General features: G+C 37.9%; 1 protein-coding gene across 1 annotated transcript in view; it reads left to right on the top strand.

Moving 5' to 3' along the window:
* Positions 1-8,591: 8,591 nt before the first annotated feature.
* LOC104910485 (protein FAM135B-like) overlaps positions 8,592-20,428 on the top strand; it is a 36,400-nt gene continuing 24,563 nt past the window's right edge. Inside the window, exons 1-3 of the mRNA XM_031552980.1 lie at positions 8,592-8,726; positions 14,320-14,390; positions 16,278-16,451. Coding sequence (XP_031408840.1) covers positions 8,688-8,726; positions 14,320-14,390; positions 16,278-16,451 — 284 coding nt within the window. The 5' untranslated portion in view covers positions 8,592-8,687. The remainder of the gene's footprint in view (positions 8,727-14,319; positions 14,391-16,277; positions 16,452-20,428) is intronic.

The raw sequence follows: 20,428 nt of genomic DNA, 5'->3' as shown, positions 1-20,428 counted from the left end.
TTTTTTGTATTTCAGCTCTGACATATCTGAATCTATAAATATTTGTGGTGAGAAAAATGGAGATGTTTTCCTCCCCTCCCTTTTTTTTTTTCTTGCTCTGATCTCAAACAACATGCTTTAACCTTCTTGTCAGGGCATTCTCCTTTTGTGCACCACTAATTCACACAAAGAGTTTGTGAAATTTTTAATGGAAAGCAGCTACCTAACTGATGATTGAAATTAAGTAACTCAAAACATACTACTACTTTCATTTGCCTTTCTTTTCAGAAAATCTTAATTTCTGCCAGAATAGTACTAAATTGACTAGAAGGTCGGCATGACATTCTGAAATTTCTGTATTCCTGTGATGCTGAAACACATACCTAGCGTTTGGGTTATCTTAAAGGCACTTCAGCAATTTGTTCTCCATATTTAGGACTGAATTCATTTTTATCCTTCATTTTATCCTTTCTCATTGCACAGCAATGCAAAGTGACACTAGCACTGGAGGCAGTTATAAAACATTTGATTGAATGGTGTTAATGCACATTTATACAAGTAGATATTTATGCAAATACCCATTGGACATTAAAATGAAGTCTTGTCTTTTTTAAGCTTATTAAGAGATTTACTGTACTCTAAATAGTCTGGAATCTCTCTTCCAAAATTTAATTTTAGTATTAGATCCTTCTTTTCCCAGGTTTCTCAGTTCTAAAAATCATATATGTTTGTGACAAGGGTATTTCTTTTCTTACTTTGATTATGTGGAACAGCACAGGGACAGTGAAGGAAAACTCAGAACATTTGGAGCTCTGGTAGAGTGCATAGCAATGGATATTCATTAGACAGTCACTCTCAGTCCCAAGGTCTCTATTGCTAATGTACTTTGTGTGAACTCTTCTTTGATGCTTATTGTTCTGAATTTATCTCATACCTTAACACAAACTTGTGCCTCAACTACAACTACAGTATACCAAGAGCAGAGAAACAGAGTAAGGTCACTACCTCAATGTCTGTTTTAGGAGGAATTTTCATATAGAATAAATGAAATTTCCAGCTGAAGTTTACCACAGTTTGCACTATTTGATTAGTTGTGGTGGAGACCTATAATTATCTCTTATTTAAGAAGACATATGGTTCCAACAGATGGTAAAGGGAAAAAAGCAAGTTAGATAAACACTGCTATTTGCACAAGGCTTTCTGATCTTTGGTTATGTTTTACAGTGAAGAGCATAGGTTCTGGCAAGATAGCATACTGTTCATTCAAGGAATGTCCACATGTCTTAAATTTCACTAAAAATAGAAAAATTAGCATGGCCTACAAGTGTTTAAGAAATTTGGCAACAGTAAAATAAATTACATGACACAGGAACTTAGTAAATACATATGTATTTTGTAGGAACTCTAAACAAGAAACATCTCTCTTCTGATTAGGGATATTAGTGGGAATTTTGTATGCCAAAGATCAGAAGAACAGTGTGTCTGGACAGGAAAAGGTAGTCAATCAGTAGACATACTGGGGTTATGTTTATGACAGTACTAACTGGGAAGATACATGCCGTAGAAATAATTCAAATTACATGCAGGTGGGATACAGGTAGTCCAGACTGAGATTTTAATGACGTTGCTATGTGTACCCCTCAGTGACCCATCCTCGCCATTGAGCTGTGTGAGAAGACTGACTGTTTCTAATTTGCTTCAGGGCAAGGGCAGTGAGCTCATTTTACACTGCCTTCCTCTGTGATGCTCCAACAGATGAATTTCTACTCAAGAAGATTAGGAAAGATCACAGGAACCGGTGACACAGCTTGTCTGCGTAGGTAGTAACATAAGGCCTGTGGGTAGGAAGGTATTGAAGTGCTCAGAGCTCTTTCTCAAGTGAGTGTGTTGCAATGCCCTTCATCTATCTGTGCACGAGCGACCAGGAGAATGAAACTGTATTTGAAGGGATGTGACATTTACTTGTGTGGGAACTCAAACATATAGACTATGATACGTTTCTTGAGTCTGAATTAATCTGAGATATAAATGCTTCACTCTGTGCTGTTATTCATAATGAAATGTTCGTGGTAAAGCTCTGTTTACAACTACAGCACCTTGGTTTGCCCATGTTATTGAAGAGTATATCTTTCATTAAATCAAAACTTAGCAGAACTCTAAATTTCCATTTATTTGAGCAGCAGTGTAATAATACTTTCCTCAGATGGCAAGAAAGATTTAGGATTTTTCTAGTAATTACCTTGTTTCCACTGCTATGGATGTAAAGGCATTAAAGAGGATAGATTTGAAGTTAGATTACTTTTCCATATGGATTTTTTCCTGTCGCTGTAATCACTTTCTGTTCTTTTTTAGACCTCAAACACAAAACTCAATAAAGAGCAGAGATAGAATTCTGGAGAAGGCAGAATGTAAACCTGAAGTAGACTTTCAAAAAGGCTGTCATACTGATATTCCCTGGAGCTGTGATTTTATATTTAGAATAACAAATATGACTTTGTTTTCTGCCCTGCTTAGGGAATAGAAAGTGATGTAATCTCTCCAGCAGCAGAGAGCTGGGACCAAGTCATCACATTTCCTACTTCCTTATTTTGAAAAATTACTAATTTGTCTTGCTTCTCTGGGCTAGTGAATAAAAGTGAGAATAAAGGTCAGGGTGAGTCCTCTTTCTGATCTTTCTTTGTCAAACCCCGGGATGAAGTGTACTAAAAGTGGAGGTAATGGAAAGTTATAAGTATGGTGTTTTCCCTCTATAGTTTTCAGTAAAGCTACAGCTGACATGTTCTACAAGATTAATAGAAAAATTGTATGTGGGAAAATAAGCTTTGCAGGAGATTTTAATATATTTTCTCTTATTCATACTGCTTTTTCTTTACTCAGAGGGTGGTGAGGCACTGGTACAATTTGCCCAGAGAAGCTGTGGATGCCCCATCCCTGGAGGTGTTCAAGGCTGTGTTGGGTGAGACCCTGGGCAGCCTGAGCTGGTGGGTGACAGCCCTGTCCATGGCAGGGGAGTTGGAACTGTATAGTATTTAATATTCCTTTCAACCTAAGACATTCTGTGATTTTATGGTCCTATGATTTTCATGTTTCACTTATGCCTTGTTCTCCTGGTAGTATAATCTGACATTATTTAAAGTTAGTAACAAAGTAAAAAAAAAAATAAGCCAAGGTTCTAATACCAAGGCTTTCTTCATTCCTCTGGTACCCAGTGGGACCAGAAAGTAAAGCAAGGTGATGTAGCGATAGCCATTCTACTTGTGCATGGTCTCTGTAGCACTACAGCTGCGTACCTCTTCCTTTCTAATGGTTGATTTTTCTTTAGAAATTCTCTAAAATATATTGCCGTTCACCCATGGCTATGTTATCATCTAATGTGAAAATTTGGGTTAGGAACTGTGTTAGACAGTTGTTTGTTTGTAAGCCCTGATGAAATAAAAAGAAACACAGCTCCATCATTTCTCAAAGGTCTCCTTATACTAAAGTTCCCAGGCAAGTCTGGGTCTCAGGCAGGGATGCCTACTGTCCTTGTAAAGGACTGTTGCTTAACATTTATTCCAGTTTCCTTCAGCAGTTACAGATAGCAGGAGGAAGCAAAATTGAAAATGCAATTATGGAAATAATTTAGCTGATGATATTGGAGCATCCTAATGGCTTATATGCCAAGCAGATTGCACAGAGCTTAAGAACTGTCCAATCCTATTGCTAGCAAACAGCAAGGATCCTCATGACTTCAGTGGCTCTGAGGGATCATTCATCAAGTCTCCACTACAGTAAGATATTGCCAGTTCAGAGTCCCTCCTTGACAGAAATCAGAGGTTGAGATATGCAAGTGTCATTATCAGTTGAATTTGCCAAGGTGAAACATTATTGAACCTTCTCAAGCCATTTTCATAGACATTAAAAACAAACAAACAAAAAAAATAAAATAAAAAAATAAAAATAAAAAAGAGTGAGTACACGACGATTAAAGTACAGAAGGTAAGAAAGGAGATAGCTGACGCATAATAAGAGGCAAAGTAGTAGAAGTAGGGGGTTAAAAAGGCTCAGAGTTGAAAAAGAAGAAACTGATAAAGCTGGAGAGGACATTAGGGATAACTGGCCAGTGAAGTCTAAGAGGAGACATATTCTATCTGCTTTGTGTACTGGGGTCTTAGAAAGGTCAAAGGAGCTGTTCAAATTTGAACAACACTGTCTTCAGATGTTCTTCAGGTCCTAGTGCTCTTTCCTGAGGATGTTAAACAGGTTTGCTTATCCACTGCTAATTAATTACTAACTCCTACTTTCCCATCCAACTCATCTCTATGTATTCTGAGATATTATGGAAAATTTATTTTCTAGGAGCTTTTTCACATCTGCCACAGACAGCTCCCTATTCAAATTCCTTTCTCCTGGTGATGGTCCTCAGAACAGTGTAGTTTCTATTCTCACTAAGTTTGGCTGAAGTTAAAACCTCAATTTGTTACTTAGCTGTTTCACTTTGCAGATATTTTGAAGGCTAATTTCACCCAAAGAAGAGAAGCAGTAAAGAAAAAGCCATTTAGGAAAAAGATGCGGGAAACAGGATTCCTGGTGGTTTAAGGGACATAGCAGGTGTCACAAATACACCTCCTGACAAGAAAATTTACTGAGCAAAAGCTAATTACTGCAAGGTTAGTCTTTCCTTGTTGAATTTACCAAAACTTAGGTATTTGAAACTGTGGAATAAGGAGCTAAACACAGGTCAATATGGTCTTAACTCAAGCTCTCACCAGGGATTGAGAGCTTCCAGCAGTTTCCACATACCTCCTTGGAGAGCACATGGCCTGTGAGCAGTGCAGACATAACTCAGAGCTGCATGGGTACGTGAGGTTTTGCTAGAAAGGGGTTTGGGAGAGCTTCAAGTTTCTCTCCCACCACCTTATGCTTTGTGCTAGAGGATGGAGAGGGGTGTATGTGCGCATGTGTATATCTGCTATGTCACAGAATCACAGACTCACAGAATGGCCAGCATTGGATGGGACCTTAAGGATCATGAAGCTCCAACTCCCCTGCCACATGCAGGGCCACCAACCTCCACATTTAATACCAGACCAGGCTGCCCAGGGTCCCATCCAGTCTGGCCTTGAAAACCTCCAGGGACGGGTCATCCACAACCTCTCTGGGCAGCCTGTTCCAGCACCTCACCACTCTCTCTGTGAAGAACTTCCCCCTGACATCCAACCTAAATCTTCCCTCCTTCAACCATTTCCCCTTGTCCTGCAGTTATTGAATCTTTCAAAGATTTGATTCCCCTCCTCTTTGTAGGCTTCCTTTAGGTACTGGAAGGCTGCAATGAGGTCACCCCGCAGCCTTCTTTTCTCCAGGCTGAACAAGCCCAGCTCCCTCAGCCTGTCTTCATAGGGGAGGTGCTCCAGTCCACTGATCATCTTCGTGGCTCACCTCTCCTGTGTCTTCTTCTAGCAACCATCATCATAGGATTATCATAGAGTAGTTTGAGTTTGAAGGGTCATCTGATCCAACAAAGGTACTATCAGGTCTCTGATGGATGTCAGCCATGGTAAATGCCAGCCTTCTTGCTACTGTGTCTGTTAGCTGACAAGTTTGTGCATTTAGGACAACGTAACTGTCAGGAAGCTTCCCGAGAACAAGGAGAAATCTGCAAAAATTACTGGGATGATGGTGGTGTTTTTATGGAGTAGACTACAGACATGTCTGTCTGGCTTGGTACCACTTCTTATGAGTGAAAAAGCTTGAGTATGGTCATGCAGCCAGGTATACACTGCCATTCATTAATGTTTGCTGAACATTGAAGATCAAAAACTGCATGCGAGTACAGTGAGGTGGTGGGTAGTGTGTTTCAGCAGTGGTGACAATAGGCAACCTCCACTAAATGCAGATTTTTGCAAGCACAGCATGTTGGCTCTCATTCATTGCTGGTGAAAATAGATAGTTGGATAGAGTGGTGGTGACTGATGAAAAAATCATGTTTTGTAGCAGAGAATTTCGTCTATCGAACAGTGTAATTCTCTTTTTATGTGTAGGAGTTTCCATGAAAATAAATTGAAGGCATTACTTTTGGAGTGACCCATATAGATCTGTTCTTAAACTAAGCAATTTTTGGCACTGTATTTTATCTGCATGTCTTTGATTTTTACCTTCCCAACAAGAGAAATGACTCTTTATGCCACCTTGCAACTCTGGCTCCTAAAGCAATTACACACTAGCAGTGGTCTGTGCAGAAGTGCATTTGAAAAGTAAATGACATTAAACTTTCCATCTCAGAAGAGTAGCGGTATATCAATATCCAAATCAAATAACATAAAGCTCCCTTTGTCTGCCAGATAGGAATAAGAATGCATTATAACCCTAATATGATTTTTTCAGTGTCTCTAATATGATGAGGTTTAAATTAAAATAAATATGACTGCATGCTTTGAAGGACTAATCAGGCTGAAATGTTCTAGCCTAATGGGTGTAACACTAGGAAATAAATGTATATTTCTCTAGGCTGCTTGGACTAAAGCAGAAGTGCTTGGAAGGATATATGATGGGAAGGCAATAGCAAGGTGAAACACTTTGTCACACGGGTGTTCTTGGTGAAAGTCATTAATAGGAAAATGATTTTAATTTAGTTTGGGTTGACATCCCCGTGGTCCTGCTAATTGATTAGCAGAAGTCTTATTGCTTTTTAATGAACTCTTTCCCACTGACCCTTTTCATTAACTTATTTATTTATTTATTTATTTATTTATTTATTTATTTATTTTTAGAAGGTACTTCTTTGTCTGCAGTATTCCAGTTCCAGCAGACAGGCATCACAAAACCTAATTATTACAATTGATTCAATTGATTATAATGTCAAGGCTCCATTCACTTATCTGTTGTGACATTTAGTACTCTTCCTTCCTTCCTTCCTTCCTTCCTTCCTTCCTTCCTTCCTTCCTTCCTTCCTTCCTTCCTTCCTTCCTTCCTTCCTTTCTTTTTTTAAACTCTTCTTTTTTGATTTTTTTTCACTTTAAACAAACTTTACCCTTGGAAATTTTTAGTGCTTTGTCAGTATCAATTCAACATCTTCTGATTGCAAATTATGTATGATATTTGCACATGAAGCAAAGCAGTAGCTTTAGCAAGGAAGAACTGACCAATCCTGATTTGAAACTCCTGACAAACCAGCGGTCCCTAAGCCTTTTTGACCTAGACTTTTATCCTATCCCAGACCATGGGCTCAAAACAATTCTGCAGACCCAAATGTCCAAAAGTTACTTTCTGAGATACTTTTATTCTTTTTAAAAAGCGTGTGCTTTCTGGCTTCCTGACAAGATCTGTCTCTCTCTGAGGTACTGATTCTGGTACACCTTTTTTAAACACATCTCGTCAGGAGAGTTACAAATTACCACTCACTAAAGAATTAAATTTCAAAAGCTCAGGTTCATCCAGCACTGAAAGCTGTAAAACGATGGAAGTGACTAAAAGTAAATTTTGCAATTAGTTGCTCAGTGTCAATGGAAGTAGCATTAACAAGTGATTCAGGTTAACTGCCAAGACTGAATTGGAAAGAATCTCACTCTGGTGCTCAGCTACTCATTAGGTAAGCACACAGATATCACAAACTCCTGTGGATGGAACTCATCATGGCAAATGCTGTTGCTTTCAGTGTAGTTTTGAAAGCTAAGCAAGTCATGCTCTGTACTTGTCAGTGAAAAAAGAATTAAGAGACAGTGGACTTCAGGTAAAAATTTGAATTTTTCTCATTATAAATATTTCATCCTTTTTTGTCATATCACTAGTGTCTTAAAACCCATGGGTTCCTCTGTAGTCATAGTGTTGTCTTAAAACCCACAGGTTCTTCTGTAGCCAGAGAAAACTGCATATAGTGGAAGAATTCAAAGTTAGGAAAGGCTAATTCTACCTGTGTATTTGTGAAAGTTATTTGTTCTCCTGTGACATAACAGCACACAGGTGAAAACTTTGTCTGAAAACAATGGGAAGAAGCTTAGGCTTGTGGTTCTCGATTTCCTTTATTCAGTCTGTTTGTGTGGGCCAACTTGGCATCTCTCACATGGGCCAATGGCCTGTAGGATTGCACAGGGCTTTCATCTACTTGAATAAAATGTACTTCTATTCTTCTATAATTTCAACCAAGGTGCCTCTGCACTTTGGGGTTCCTCATTTGAAATGTGCTATTAGCTGTTGTTTTCCCTCCCAGTTAGTGACTTCTAGAAGCACCAGAGGTAACAAGAAAGTTCCCTTTTCTGAAACATGCTCACTGTAGACAAAAGTTGAAGTATTTCAGGTGAGCATCCATAGCTCATGCTTCTGAAGATTCCCTGGGGAACATGTGATGCTTTAGGTTTCATTAGAAATAAAGTTAGGGTAACTGCTGATACAGGTTTAGCTATTCTCACTTTGAAATCAAACCTTCCTTGTTCTGTTTAACATTTTTTTACTTTGAATACTGTGGTTGGAAGCCTGCAACAACCTGCTCCATTAACATTAATTATTGAGAATGCAAGTGTTTAATCACGAGTTATAATAAAACTGGCCTAAATAATCATGAAGTAAAAGCATAGGAGAGAAAATAGTCTCCCTGCAGAAATCACACCAGCAGTCTGTTTGTGTTTTGTGCAGGTGATTCCAGCCTTTGCTCAGCCTGTGTGCATGAAAACAACGTTTACAGCAGAATATTTCAGATTTTGTACAGGAACGAAGAGATCATTCTTAATGAATCGATGAACTTCAGAGTACATCTGCTTCTGGATGGTGAAAGGGTGAGTTGTCTTGGGATGTTCATAAAATACAGGAGGGTTGGGATTCCTCATACCTGACTTTAAGTGTCCATCGTATAAATGCCTCCACTTGAGATATTACCATGGAATCAATATGCTGTCATAGGTCTCAGTATTAGTGATGGAGGTGAGTACATGAGTTATCTGACCTACTGTCAGCATCTGCATTAGGAGATCCTGTACTTATCATATATATGTGCTGATGAAGGTGCTTGGGATAATTTGTTTAGATGCAAGTGCCTACGCTGTTAACATCTATATTAGGACAGATAGAACCTGGGCTCTGTGCCTGTTATCAAATATGTCTACACCATGGCTTTCCAGTGGAATATGTTGATATCCTGCAGTGTGTCAGTGAATCAGAAACTCAAACTCAAGCGTGTCAACTATAATTTGTCATTTGTGCACTAGATCACCCATTCTACGTCTGCATAGATCAATCTCACCTGACAAAGTCTTCTGCATCTTGCTTCTCCCCTTATCATATATCACTATTATCTTCTCCTCTTTCCTTGTGTTGTTTTTCCCAGTAGCAACAATATTGTGACCAAGTTGCTCAGTCCCTTTCCATCAAAGTTCTCTTAGCTTTTCTTATCACTGTTCCAGACAGCAGGAATGTATGTTGCTACAGCTTACTGTCCCTATTGCCTTCCCGTTGTGTCAACTCCCTCAAGCCAAGAACCCACGCAAATGAAGTACATAATCTAAAAAACTCATCCTGTGAGGGATATCTGACTCCCTCTTATTGATCAGAAACCAATGTCTCCCAGTGCTTTTCCCTGTATCTTAGAGTTACAAGACAGGAGTAATGCTAGAGTACAGGGAGTACAATTTTTCCAGAATTTTACACAGAAGGAGGAGAAAGATTCATTTGAGCATGACAATTGATTGCGGCCCAATGTGCCATTTCTGTGCTTTGCCTACACAACGACTGGTACGGAGTATATGGCATTAGGATCTTCTGTCAGTGATAATGAGAGACAAATGACATCAGTTGTTTTTTGTCAGATCAGCTTGCTGTCAAAAATAGAACCTGTTAGTTGAACAGCCAGCATGAATCGTGTGCTGTGCATTGGGCCAGAGATGCTCAACGGACCTTTATTCTATAACTTTGAACATAAAGATATTTAAAATTTCTATTTGCACTGATTCCAACCCATATGTACTTGGATTATATAGAGAGCTAAATTAAAATGGGTAAAGAAACTAATTTAAACTTATTTCTCATATTCCATTTCCTTCTCACTTTTCTTTTTATTTTATCATAAGTTGTGATCAATTCATTCCCCCCTTGAATTGTTGTTTGAATGCTTACAAGAAAAAATATTAAATGTATTAATATTCATTAGAAAAATGTTCCAACATTTTAACTGAATGATAATTTTATCCTTCCACAGTGGAACATCTCTGATTAAGCATCCCACCCCTCAAATTAGAGCAGTTTCCACTCTGTTAAGCGGCGATGATTTCTGATGATGTTTGTATTAATATTCAGAAGAGCTGTGGACCTCACAAAATTGAAGAAATAATCCCACAAGATTCCTCACAGTTAAAACTCATCCTGACTCTTCTGTCTGATGTCCATCACACTCACCTTTATAGAGGAGGCCCCCTGGGAAAAAGATAACTGCCCAATTCTATGTTTGTACAGAGAGATTTTATAAAGAGAAAAGTCCCTTATCTCTGTATGATGACTGTTCTGACTTTTCAAGTGTGTAGAATATGATGATTAACAGGTTTCTTGGCCCCAGATGAGCTGCTGAAGATATTCTAAAGAATCAAATGCAAAAAAGTAAGGGTTTGTAAAACTTTCTGCCTTAGGTGGTTAGCAAAATTCACTTCTTAATGCTCCTAGGCCTCTGATTTATGCTGTGTTATTTTATCCTTCAGGATTGTAAAAATTCAGTATAAATGTGGGAGGAAGCAAAGAGTGCTGCTTAATAGGGCACCATGCTCAGAAGACTCTTGGTGATTCTTTGATTCTATGATTCTATTATATTTGCAACTACTGCTGAGAGACAGTATTGCATAGTATTGCATGTTTGTCACATAATCTGATACGTCTGATGCAATTCTTGCAGTGTAGCTTTGTGGAACTACGTATAGGTCAGTAAATTCTATTCATCACTTAATTTATTTAATACACAATAGATGCCAGTTGTATTCAAATCTGTTTAGTGCTATGGTATTTATTTTTGACTGAGGGTGAAGCATTTGTTTGCTGCTTTTTTGTCTAACGATACGGTAAATATACAAGGTAGTTAGGCTGCAAAGTGGGGGTATTGAGTTATAAACTCCAAGACTTATAAGCTCTAAGTTGTTTCTGCTGCCAGAACTGATGCTATCAAATATTACATCAAGGAAGCAGTCTGCCTTCTCCTCATGGTGCTAGTGTAGTTTTGTTGATGAGTTTGGCTCAATTAAAAGAAAAAACATAAAACAAAAAACAAACAAACAAACAAAAAAACAGGAAAATAGAAAAGAATAGCCATGGGCATGTTAAGATTAGATTATTTGCTACTGTTTTATTTCTGCATAGGCCAGGTGGATACTCAGATTTTTTGTCTGATGTTATATGGAAGAAACCTCAATTATCCATATAGAAGTGACACTTGAACATACTTTCACCATTTAAATGGTGCTCTAAAACTGTATTATTAAATGCCTTTTTCTATGTCATTCCAGAATGCAGTACTCTTTGAATTTGAAACAATTTTGCAGACTTTGTTGTTACAGAGAACTCTAATTTTCTTCTCTGTCTTTTTTTTTATCAAGCAGTAAAACAAGTAACTTGTCTCCTTGCTTGCTGGCTCAGTTGGAGAACAATTTAGTAGCTGAAGGTGGATAGAATGAGGCATGCTGAAACTTAACAGTACTTCTATAATTTGTATTTTCCAGAGAAATTTAAGATGAGACAGCCAGATCATTCAGACTGACCTCCTGGATAAACTGTTAAATATTATGGAAGTACATCACAACAATTATGGGAACTTCACTTATAGAGTTGCTCTTAGAAAATAAATCAAAGAAATAAACATAAACCTGAAAAAAATAAAATTCAAATTTGAAATGATGAATTTGATTCAAGACTGCTTCAAGAGAAATATGAATATGTTAGTTTGCGTATACAATTTACTGCATGAAATGCTTCTTTTTTTCATATACAAAACTTTTTACTGAATAGATTCCAAAGAGTATTTAATAAAGTACATTTCCCTACCAATGTATTCTTTTGGTGATGAGAGAGTCAGAGGGTAGAAAAGAGCCTGAATTCTAGGCAGTGTTTCCTGGAGTATTTTGTGCTCTCAGCCAAAAATGCTGTGTTTTTTTTTTCACAAGCTTGGCCAAGGTTGGAGTACCAGGGAAATGTTGACTCAGACAGTCCAGTAATGAAAAACTTTCCATGAGATACAAGTTAGTGTTACAAGAAACCACAGGGCAACATTAGAACTGATGTAAACAGTTTAAATTTCTATATTCCCACAAAGGTATTTATCTCCTCTTTCATCAGTTGTAATTTTAATCGTTAATACAACTTTTCAAAAAACACCAGAAGACCCTTCACAGTGTATCTAGGAGCACTACTTCCTGGCTTAGACAGTCAAACATGAGTTATATTTCAAAGAACTTTTTCAGGCTAATTTCTTAAGTAGGCTGGTTTAAAATCTTAAATCTTTACTTCCGGGAAAAACAAAAATAAAAAGAATACAAAAAAATTGATGGTATGTCAAACTTTTGGACAACTATGCATTCTGTTGATGATAAATGTGGAAATAACCATGACAGTAACAGAAGTACTAAGAAAAACAATGAATATTTCATTAAAGACAATATTATTACATATTGAAGACTGACAAATAATAGAAATTTCAGTGTCTCTTCTGTATGAACCATGGGAAGGACATTTCAATTTTTCCCTTGTAAAGGATCTAATGCTGCTATGGTTCTAATACATGAAAATAAGTAAAACACAAGAAAATCCAGCAAGAATCAAAGTGGTACAGTAACTTTCACCATATAACTTTTATATGTAACTGTCATGTCTTAGAGTTGGATTGGATTCTAGATAATGTGTATAATGTGTATAATGTGTAATGGAGAAAAGAGATTTAGACATTCAACCTATACATAAGCATTTTAATGTTATTTTCTCCTAAAGATTTCATTTGTTTTGAATCCACAGTCCAATTTTCACTAGCTTTATAATTTAAACCTCCAATATACAAAGGAAAATGTATAATCTCTGTAGTGAGTACTATGGTATGATTATATGTGGGTTCTTGCACTGTGCTGAGCAATCTGATTTCAATATAGTTGTGGAACTAAAAATAAAGTTGCTCAGTTGCACCTTAATGCATGATCCTGTGCAGAAATGAATATCTCTAAATCTCTCAGATACCTACTCATTGCCTGAAGATGTTCTGGGCAAATGTTTCTAGCCTGCTATATCTGAAGCTGTTCAACTTGCTTAAACTCAAACAGATTCAGTGACAGCTGAAGGAGCTCAGTAGTTCTTAGGCACAAACCCAAAATTTCAACCCCTCTGTGGGCAGATGAGGTTTCTTTGTGTGATGCTCTATAATTGATTTTAATTCCTAGTTTAAATTCAGAGTGTAACTTGAATAATGATTATTTCTTTTGCAACTGCCAGCAACTATGATTTTGGTGACAACAACTCATTAAAAAGGAAAAAAAAGCCTTTTTTTTCTGGAGACTTACTTCCAGATGTTTTGAGACAAACACAAAAGAGAAGGCACATTTTTAGAGAACAGAGGCTGGAATTTTTTTCTCACATCTCAGTGCCTGTGATTATGCTAGGAGAAATACCATATTAGAAGGCTCTATATTTTACATCTTTAATTATTTTCATGAAGTACAATCAATCCTTGTCTATAACTGTTCTTGCTTCCACAGGAAAAGGCGCACTGCAGATGGAGTTTGAGCTTTGGGAAATGTATCTAAACTTATTTTATTTCCTCTAGAAATCCTACTAGTCAAATTGTATTAGATTCCTCTGACACTGTCTTTGGTGAATTTTTTGAATATTCTGCTAAGAAGGTGCTAACTTGCTGGAAAATGTAGAATTCATCTTGTCTAATGTAAGCCATCTAAAATTGAAGTGTATTTTCCTTTGTATTTTACAAAGAATATGGTTCAGGTGCAAATCAGTGAGAAACTTCCTTCTCAAGCTGTCAAACGCTGAGAAGAGTGGCTGAAAGACTGGATGGCATCAGCTTGATGAGAAATTAGCTAAAAGACAAATTATGAGAGACCAGAAATTGTCAAAAGTGTCTGAGCAATTGATATTTGAGTCATAACAGTAGGGAACCAGAAGGTTTCATGGCTATTTATCAACCAAGAAGAAAACCGTTTTTGACATGGAAAAAGTACCTTCAACTGCTCTGGCTCCCTGACTCCTTCAGTAGTTACTGCTATTGTATTTGTTCTGTTCTGCCATGGCAGAGGGATGCTACTGTTGCTTAATATTTTTGCCTTTGATTTTGTCAGGAAAACCTTTGCCTTCAATGTTGTAGGTCCCAATTTATGAAGGCAGCCTTTCCTTTATCTTTTGTAGGTGGAAGATGCATTGAGTGAGGCAGATTTTCAGCTCAAGTTGGACCTGCATTTTACTGATAGTGAACAACAGTAAGTGCTGTTTTAAAGCTCACTTGGTAATATAAGGGTTTCTTCGTTTGGAAAATGGCTTCAATGAAGTGAGAGTTCTTTTGGAAAGAAGGGCTTTGAAAAGAAGGGCTTATGTCTTTCATTTGCCTTGATGTTGAAGTCTTTCCATTTTTCCTCTCTGTGTTTGAAGAGTGTATCTCATAGTCCTCTTCTAAAGAACATTTTCATTTTTAAGTGTGTGCTAAATGTTGCTCTATTTCTTCTTGCAATTAAAGTCAAAGGAAAATATCGTCATTGACCTCCGAGAGGGGCTGGGGTTGAGGAATGCATTTATCGCAGGAGTCAACCAAGTGGCTGAAGTTGATTGAAAAAAAGTTATTCTAGAATAGTCATAAGCAACATCTATTTGAAAATTTTAATTTGTATTTTCTGAAAATAGAAGAACCCAATCCTAAATGTATTGTTTCTCTGTGGTTACTTCGCTTACTCCTTTGTTTGACCTCCTGCAAAAAGTTTTTCACATAAGCTATGTAGAAAGATACTCCAAGTAGTGATGTTCCCCAGGGATCGGTATTGACTCTGATCTTGTTCAATATCTCTGCTGATGACCTGGATGAGGGAATAGAATGAACCCTCAACAAATTTGCTGATGCTACAAAGCTGGGAGGAGTAGCTGACACACCAGAAGGCTGAGCTACTATTCAGCAAAATCTAGACAGACTGGAGTGTTGGGCAGAGAGGAACCTGATGAGATTCAATGAGAGCAAGTGCAGTACATTCCTGCACAGGAATAATCACATCCGTCAGTGCATATTAGGGACTAACCTGCTGGAAAGCAGCTTTGTGGAAAAGGGTCAGGGTGTTCTGGTGGACAACAGGTTGGCCATGAACCAGGAGTGCAGTGTTGTGGCCAAGAAGGCCAGTGGTATCCTGGGGTGCATTAAGAAGAGCGTGAGAGAGTTCAAAAAATATAGGGAACTTCTAGAAAGAGTCCAGTGGAGGGCCACAAAGGTTATTAGGGGCCTGTAACCTCGCCCTTATGAGAAAAGGATGAGAGAAATGGAAATGTTCAGCCTGGAGAAGTCTCAGGGAGGATCTTATCAATGCTTATAAATATATACGGGGCAGGAGTCAAGTGGATGGGGATAGGCTCTTTGCAGTGATGCTCAGCTTCAGAACAAAAAGCATTGGGCACAAACTGGAACACAGAAAGTTCCATATGGACATGAGGAAAAACTTTTTTACTTTGAGGATGATGCAACACTGGAACAGGCTGTGCAGAGAGGTTGTAGACTCTCCTTCTCTGGAAATATTCAAAATCTATCTGGGTACTTTCCCCTGTAACCTGCTATAGGGAATCTGCCTCAGCAGATGAGGTGGATTATGGTCTCCAGAGGTCCCTTCCAAAACCTACAATTCCATGATTCTGTGATTCTGTGACTTTGTCTTGCTCTCTCTGACATAGGACTGCTTCTACCTCTCACAGGCTGCCTGAGGAAAAATACGTTATTGTTACATTAAAAACTACAATTAGTGATCTGTCCTGGCTTTTAACATTCAAATAAGCTGAGCACTTTTCTACCTGCCTGTTACTTTTTATTAACACTTGATGAGTCCAGAACTGGTAGATGAGTGGACAGCAAAGATAATCACCAAGAGAAATTGGATCTGCATCACATCTATTTCTCTTAGTACATCATGTTTCTATTTGTTACATTTGTGATTATACTAGGTAGAAGTATAATATAAGATACTCATCAGTTATGTAAATCCTTTTGAAGCTGTGAATTTTACCAGGAAGTAATAAATATTCAGCTCAGGCCATCTCCCAGTCTGCTACTTGTAGCATGTTATAGGCTGTGACAACTCAAGCTTTCACTAATCCTTGTAAACTGCCTTCTTTTCTAGGCTGAGAGATGTTCCAGCCATCCCCATGATCAGCAGCCGTACACTGTGTCTTCACTTCCACCCCCAGAGAGGTCTGCACCACCATGTTCCTGTCATGTTTGACTATTTCCACCTGTCAGTGATATCCGTCACGGTGCATGCGTCACTGGTAGCATTACACCAGCCTCTGATCAGGTAAGGGACACAGAAATGTCTCTTGAAAGACAGAAGAGATCTCTCTTCTGAATACATTTCCTTATTGTATGGAAGGAGTGGAGATTATAATTTATTTTCAAGATTTTTAGATCTGGGCTAGGTTACTAGTGACTGGGGATTAGTTTCAGACTCTGACATAAGCTCCTTCCCTTGGTAAGACATTCAGGATCTGACCAAAAACTATCAGAGTCTGCAGAAATTTCAGAGACATGACCTCTTTATTCTCCACCTGTGACACTAGTGAAATTTCTCTTCTCCTTGTTTGTCTTTTCTCTTTAGTCAAAAAGCACCTGAGAACATTAACATTTTTTTCACTTACTTTGTAAAGCATTTAGGACAGTAGGTCTCTAATCTCACCTCTGGCCTCTGGGCATTAACATAATTCATAAAAAGGCTGGAAGTAGGTATGCATGAATTGGTACTTGAGAAACCTTCTGTTGAAGTTTTACCTTGCAGGATCATCTGATTTGATCGTGCAGCAGTGTAACACTAGATTACACGGTGTGATTTGTGTTATCTGAATCATAATGGCAAGAAAACAGTTCAGAACTCCTTCAAATAAAACAGGACTAGAGGTCAATATCCTCTACTTTTAGAGCAGGTGAGGAGAAGAAAATGTCTTTAAGGCAATTTACTTTCTGTCCAATCTGGTCGTCACAGAAGATAAGAGTACTGAGAGGAAGAGAGCTCTTTGGGTTCTGGAACAAAATGCAGTGTTCAGCACTGTTCAACTTTTTTATTCTAGCAGAGCCTTGCTGTGTGCCAAATATCTATTGAGTGACAGATATGAAAGAAAAAGATGCTTCTCTAGACTTTTTTTCTCAGGATTCCTGTTTTGACTTAATATGTCTTTTCTTGTTTCTTCATTTGTGTAAATGCATGGTGTGTACTTGGTGCCATACAATAAATTATGGTTATAAAAGGTTGAGCTGTGACAGCAGTGTGAGTTGCATTAGCCCATCAGATCAACAGATCTGTCTTTTCTTCCTCCACTGAGGTGCTGGTAACTGCTGTTATTTCCTCACTGTTACATGTGGATATTTAAAATAGTGAATTAAATTGTATCAGACTACTCCTAGCCAGATAATTTTGCTCAGATAATTTATCCATTGTTCTACTATACAAAAGAATGGAAGAGCCATAGGCTTTAATTGCTGTTTTCAGTGCTTTGTTATCCTCTAATTAATGGAACTACAGAGAGTTGTTACAGCTATTAGGCATAAATCCCATAATAAGCAAATGTTCTACAGTCAGATTATTATAGCTTTTAGAGTATAATTTTGTGGACATTTATGAAATATACAATATTTTTACTTAATATAATGGAATGAAGGTTTTGACAACACAATATAGAGTTTCATTTGCTTAAGCCAGTAAAATTGCTTTAAAGTGCGGTACTGAGGATTTGTTTTATTCTTGATAAATATTCAAAGTGTAAAGAGTTCTTATATCATGCATTCTATACATATAAATCAGGGTGAAGTCAATAGTATGAAAGAAATGTCACTGTGAAACATTTTGAAACAAAACCAATCCAATAAAGTTTATTTTCTCTTCTCCCCTTCTCCCAGCTCCAAGCTTACTTGCTTAGCACTTGTCATTGGAGCTTACTGAGACCATGGAACAAAAGGTTTAATTTTAAAAGCACATTATTATTTCTAATGCAACAGAAAGAACCAGAATGATTGGAAAGTCTTTTTTGTGACATTATAGTAAAAATAAAATTGTTGTATTGCCTGAAAAAGACACAAATGCTGCATTTTACTATGTTTTATTTTACTGCCTTAAACTGTTCTGTCATAATATTTTACACATATATACACTTTATTTCTACACATATTTGTACTCATATCTATGACAGCAAGGATTCTTGTTAGACATACCTTGGGAACAAAAAAAAAGACCTCATATTATTTGGAATTAAAATTTACTTCTGTTTTTGAAGTTATCCTGGAGAACAACTTTGCCTGAAATAGCTGTCCACTCACATATTCCCTATGGGTCAGATTTTCATATTTCTTAGATCTGTTGGCTAATTAAATACTCTTCTCCAAATCCTTCCCAGATGCCTATATTTAAATAGTAGAGAAAGCAGTAGGATTGATTCTGGCCTTTCCCTGCTGAATAATGCTCACCAACAAAAAGTTCCAGCAGATCAAACCTAATTTTTAGAAAATGAATATTTTGATAACAATGTTTGTCCTGGTTAATAATTTCTTATACAGTAAATATAATTATTAGGTTTGATACTTCAAAGCCTTCATCTCTTATAGATCTAAGAATAAGTGAAATTCTGGATTCAGTGATTCTTTGTAGGACTCTGATGGAAAATTTTGACCCAGCTTTTCCCATAGGCATAAACTTCAGATTTGTAATGGGGTGTTGGCAATCTGATAATGATTTTATGCATTTACTAATTGAGATGGGAGCCTGGATCAGGTGATGAGGAAGGCTTCTAGTCAATTCACATTGCCCAGCTATGTGGTGGATACCCTATCCCTGGAGGCATTCAAGGCCAGGCTGGATGGGATGACCAGAAGCATGTTCGGATGCTCACGTTCTTGAATCAGTTCCTTTTGTTGCTCCTTGGACAGCCTAATCCCTCTGAAACACTGGTACAGAGAGGGCTCTGAACAGAAGGGAAGGGGCAGGGAAACTTTGACTTGTCCTTACAGAGCACACAGACATAGCTTCATTAAAAAATCCCACTTCAGGCTCCTCTGACTTTTCTAAAATGCACCCCAGAAGTGGTTGGAGAAACTGGGCCATGTTGAACTGCATCCAAAATTTTGGATTTCCAGGCAGAAATGCAATAATAAGGAACAAAGATGTGAAAAGCCTTGATCTGAAACACTGCTTCCCTCATCTTTTCCATTCCTAAACTTAAACCCTTCTGCCAGGCACCAGAGGGCTGGAGTTCTGCTGCTGCAGACCGCAAGCAACTCACCTTCCCTCCAGGAAGGCCACTGAAGAAGAAAGATGAGCAAATCCAGTTTTGGATTCCAATTTTCTACTTAGTCTTTCTTTCATACCAGTTTCATTTCTGGCCTCAATCATTGACTTTTCCTTTATCTCCCTCTCACTAGCTTCACAACTGGTCCAGTTTATAAGCAGAACGAGCAGCCAGCAGCCCAGCATCAGGAGTTAGAAAAGGTGCTCTGATCCAGTTTAGCCCAGACCTCAATAAATACTACTTCTTTTCCCAGTGGGGCACATCCATTTCTATGTTGTGCAATTTAATAAGTCTTAGGCATGCTTCATGCTCAGTTTCTTTCTTAAATTGGACTCTTTTAGGACACACACAGAAAGAAGCATGGTTATGTTCTTCGTTTATTCCAAAGACCTTTGGACCACTCCTTCCCAAGAGGAGTTGGCCTAGTGTACTGTTTGTTAGAAAAAATACAGCTCGTGGATAATCTCTGAAACAAGTGCAACATTCTGTAAGTGCTGAAACCAAGATCTGTACACTGATATTTTAGTGCCCCGAGCTTACTGCTGTAGGAATAAGAAGCAGAATCAAAGGAACATTGGGTATTTAAAGGTTTCAGTCCTGACCTAATTCATCTCAGCTCTATTGCACTGAGGAATCAGGACAGCCTTGGCCATCCTCGAGTAATTTTATCTTAACTAAATCCTTTTTTGCCCAGACATTTCCTGTTCCTCAAAACCAGCACCAGTGACATAGCTGTGATATACGCACTATATCTATACCTTCCTGTGCACTTTGAATCTGATTTCTGGGTCAATTTTCCTACAATCCTGAGTGTAGCTGGCTCCTACTTATGGGGAGCTTATGTCTGAAACTGCCACAGAATTAATCCCGGGTAGCAAAGGTTATGACTTACTTTTCCTCTCCCTCATTTGCAAATAATGTAATCTGTAGAAAGAAAACTGAGTATTTATGTGGGAAAGAAATATTACTTCCATAAAATGCTTATTTAAAAAATACTGTTCCT

Source organism: Meleagris gallopavo, chromosome 3 (genome assembly GCF_000146605.3).
Source record: "Meleagris gallopavo isolate NT-WF06-2002-E0010 breed Aviagen turkey brand Nicholas breeding stock chromosome 3, Turkey_5.1, whole genome shotgun sequence".
NCBI classification, from domain to species: domain Eukaryota; kingdom Metazoa; phylum Chordata; class Aves; order Galliformes; family Phasianidae; genus Meleagris; species Meleagris gallopavo.
This window is presented reverse-complemented; position numbering and strand designations above follow the sequence as displayed.